The sequence below is a fragment of the Aegilops tauschii genome, chromosome 6 (genome assembly GCF_002575655.3).
Source record: "Aegilops tauschii subsp. strangulata cultivar AL8/78 chromosome 6, Aet v6.0, whole genome shotgun sequence".
In the NCBI taxonomy this organism is placed as follows: domain Eukaryota; kingdom Viridiplantae; phylum Streptophyta; class Magnoliopsida; order Poales; family Poaceae; genus Aegilops; species Aegilops tauschii.
The window spans coordinates 335,765,473-335,769,707 of NC_053040.3; the positions used below are offsets into that span (position 1 = coordinate 335,765,473).

General features: G+C 54.8%; 1 protein-coding gene across 1 annotated transcript; it reads left to right on the forward strand.

Moving 5' to 3' along the window:
- Positions 1–1,758: 1,758 nt before the first annotated feature.
- LOC109753836 (transcription factor MYB17) lies at positions 1,759–3,956 on the forward strand. The gene is made up of 3 exons (XM_020312760.4): positions 1,759–2,281; positions 2,604–2,733; positions 3,090–3,956. Exons 1-3 carry the CDS (start codon positions 2,149–2,151, stop codon positions 3,661–3,663), a joined length of 837 nt encoding a protein of 278 aa, XP_020168349.1. The 5' UTR covers positions 1,759–2,148; the 3' UTR covers positions 3,664–3,956.
- The last annotated feature ends 279 nt before the right edge of the window (positions 3,957–4,235 follow it).

A 4,235-nucleotide genomic window follows, 5' to 3' on the forward strand; every position in this document is an offset into this window, starting at 1 on the left:
GCCAGCTCCTGAGCCAGAGCACCCTGTGAGCGCTTGCCATGGAAACAAACCCAACACCCTAGGCCTTGTTGTCGAGCATGTGGCTCAGAGCAGCCATCAGAGCCTCTTAGTTAAAGACACCTTGGTCCATGACGGCGGTGTAGAGGTCAGGGTGGACGTTGATCGACTTGCTCTCCCTTATGGCGGTTGCCACTTCCTTGACGACCTCAGTCATGTTGGTGAAGACACTGATCTCGTCCTCCATCAAGCCGCCTCTCTTACTCTTCCTATCAAGCATAGAGACGTGCTCAAAGCACTTGTCTGGACCATCAAGGACGATGGTCTTTGACTCCTGGGTGTCTGGGAACCCAGGCATGGGCGAACCGAGCGGCTCACCGGAGCCCATGGCATGCTTGCCACTTGCCAGCCCAAAGAAGAAGATGTGCCGCATCTGGTTGTAGTTCTAGATGGGTGTGTTGAGGAACTTCACATCTTTGGGGTGATCCTAGGAAAGAAACACATCGTTGTTAGTTGCAAGAAGACAATTGTTAACATGCTTAAACAAGGAGGACGTGAGCTAACCGAGGTGCGGCCTTGGTAGTGCTCTGCCTCCAAAATGATCGAGCAAGTGGTCTGACTCCATGAGGCACTGCTAAGGTCTCTAAGATTGGACACTTGGATCCATCTAGGTCTCCACTTCCTGAAGTGGTTGTAGACCTGAGTGGAGATCACCTCCTAGCCACAGAACTCGAAACACTACGTTGCAACGGTGTTCAAGTGCACCTCCTTGAAGCCCTTGTCAGTCCTAACCCCATTAGATATGAGCTCACACATCTTGTGAAGCACGAACGTGGATAGGAATGACTGTCACTTCATGTTGTTCCCCCTACCATCCTTTTTTGCCTTTGCGGCTGCCGGTTGTGCAGCGGCAATAGCAACAACATTTGGCACAATGAGCACAACTGTTGTAGGCACAAAAGGAGGATCCATGCCTTCACCCAGGAACACATCTGAATCAGGGGGCATCTGATCCTCGATGGGAGGCTGGGAGTCCTCGATATAGGACGACGGGAACTAGCCCTCGGATAGGACAATGGCCCGACTAACCTCTTGCATTTGCGTGGTCATGTCCTACAATCATATTACACACATGGATAGTAAGCATAGCACACACTACCAGACCATCAAACCCTACCATATGCTATCAGATCTAGCTAGAACGAGTACACAGAAGGGAGGTGATTGAACTTGCAGAGGCCATCGCTGCAGCTCGAGTGAGACACGGAACATGTCGAAGAAGAGGGGGACACAAGTCGCCGCCGCCGTAGACCGCCGGCCAGAGTAGAAGCACCGCTTATCTGCTCGTCGGTGTCGATTCACGTTGGAGGGAAAGCCCGAAGGGGGGGAGAATGATGGCGGGAGTTTTGGCGCTGAGGCGAAGGGTACTATATAGGGCGACCGAATCGCCGGGAGGTAACCTGAAATCCTCCTGCCGATGTTTCGGAGATGCGCGCGAGCTCGCGCTATCTCCGTGGTCGTATGAGCTCCGCGCCGTGTTACCCTCCCCTGCTTCGGCCGAGGCGGTTCCTATCGGTCTGACTGTGAGATGCTTTAAATATCATGCGATGCAGGTCAAATAGTGAATTCGGCAACCAAACAATCTAATTTTTTCCTTCGCGGATTTGGTTGCGATTCATGTGGACAACCAAACAGGTCCTTCGTGAGCTGAGCCCCGTAGGGAATGCATGCCACGACACGCAAACGATTGAACGGAGCTGGGCTGGATGTCACCCTGTCGCGCGCTGCGTGCCCCCGTTTCCTGGGCTTCCGTCGAGAGCGAGCAGAGACCCGTGGATGGTCTCCTTGTTGCGGCAGCGCAGGTGGAGATCTCCGGCATTAAAGTGCGCCCCCCGGGATCCTCCTCGGCCCCAAACAAAACCATCCTCGTCCCCCGCGCCCCCCAAATCTTTCCCTTCCACTCCGGGATACCCCCTCTCGTTTCACATCGCATTCATCGCTCCGTCCGCTCTATCCCCCAGGCCTCGACAGCTACATCGGTCTAGCCTCGTGTGCGCGCTGGCGCCTCGATCCTCCAGCAACTACTAGTACCAGTTGAGTTTGTTTTCCTTGTAGTCCTCCTGCTCAGGAACGCGAGGGAGATCATTACCCATGGGGAGGGCGCCGTGCTGCGACAGGAAGGGTCTCAAGAAGGGGCCGTGGACGCCGGAGGAGGACAAACAGCTCGTCGACTTCATCCAGGCCAACGGCCATGGCAGCTGGCGCCTGCTCCCCAAACTCGCAGGTCTGTCTTCTCCCTCAGATCCATCAGTCCAACCATGACTTTCTACTACTGCTCGTTAGCTCGGTGTTTCTTCTAAGTTCTACTCTTGTGCCAGTCATGGACCTAGCAATGGTGTATTTTGATTTTGGATTACAGGTTTGGCATGCACGGTTGTGCTGCCCTACAAATCGCTACTATTTGTTTTGTAAAAGAAGCGGACGAGTAGTAGTTTCTAGTTTGATTGAGCAAGCTTTCGTGGGGAACACAAAATTTTGCATTGTTTCCAATTCTCCATGAGAGATAGTTTTGATGTGTGAGCTGCACTGGGTCGCGTTGCCTGCAGAGCTGAACCGGTGCGGCAAGAGCTGCCGGCTACGGTGGACGAACTACCTGCGGCCGGACATCAAGCGCGGGCCCTTCACCGCCGAGGAGCAGAAGTCCATCGTCCAGCTCCACGGCATCGTCGGGAACAAGTAAGAGCCCAAGCCTTAATTTACCTCTTGAGCTAAGCACATTTCGGCACTAATGCAACCAACCTACTGTAGCTCGCGCACTATCGCCATGAGCTCGGCCCAGCGTGCCACTGTGTTCTGTCTGTGCACACACACAGTGCTTGCATGGCCCCGTACGCGCGCTCAATGATGCGACCTGATGTAGCATTTCGGACGCATAACTCGTGTAGTCCTATTGGAATTTATTTACAACGAAGTACACATGTTAAGAGTCGTATATGCTCGTAGTATCATGGGTGATGGTGCGAGTGATGGAGTATCTTTCATGATTGCAAGTGACGGCGGGCCTGTCCTGCTGCTCTCTTTGTGCTGCGCAGGTGGTCCATGATCGCGGCGCAGCTGCCCGGCCGGACGGACAACGAGATCAAGAACTACTGGAACACGCACCTCAAGAAGCAGCTCCGCCGGATGGGCCTCGACGAGCCCCCGCCCGGCCCGACCGCCGGCTGCCCCGCCGCGCGCCACATGGCGCAGTGGGAGACCGCGCGCCTGGAGGCCGAGGCGCGCCTCTCGCTCCTCTCCTCCTCCGGCGCCGCGGCGACGGCCACCACCTCCGGCTCCGCGTCCTCTTCATCGACCGCGGCCGCCGGCGCCGCGGTGGCCGAACGCGCGAAGCCCGCCGACGTCTTCCTGCGCCTGTGGAACTCCGATATCGGGAGCTCTTTCCGCAAAGCGGCCGCGCCAGTGTCCGTCAAGGAGGAGGAGGCTGTGGTGCCGGGGGACGACTCCTCGGCGGCGTCCAACGAGATGGACGCGGCGGCGGCCGAGTACCAGATGTTCCTCGACTTCGCCGGCGAGGAGCTGGGTCTGTTCCACGGCCGGCACGGCGGCTTCTCGCTGTTCCCGCCGCTCGACGTGCTCGCCGAGGCGTCCCTGGACACGGCGTTCTAGCAAGACCGTTAGCGCGGGGATCGCGTACGTACATACGTAGTGGTATAAGTACCTCTAAACGTACGCCTGTGCGCATGTACGTATGTTGTATATATATGCTTGCCTTCTGTGGCGTCCGTGGGCGTATGCGCGCGCGTGGGGAAGGTAGTTTCTACGTGTGCCAAGCAAGATGCACGAGAGATTTTTGGTAGTAAGTTAGCTAGGGCTTCAGTTAGGACATCATGGTGTATTACGGTTTGTGATGGGATTCTCTCCGGAGACGCTCTAATACGTCGTATGATGTTCGATCCTAATGCACCTCGTCTTGGAGCTGTTCTAACTTGAGGCTTTCTAAAGGAAACATCCGATGTTTCTGCAGCCTATCTACCCTGGCCGTTTGTGGCTGGAACTGATTCATGAAAATTTGGGTTGATGACATGAGAACCAAAATTTGAAATACATATGACTATGCATAATTGTAACAGTATCTATTTATATTAAATAAAAGTAGAATAATTGAATGGAAAACATTTTTGTATTCATGGTTGAATGTTGTAGTGGATCTTTTCCATGTTGAGGTGAGTCTTATTTCG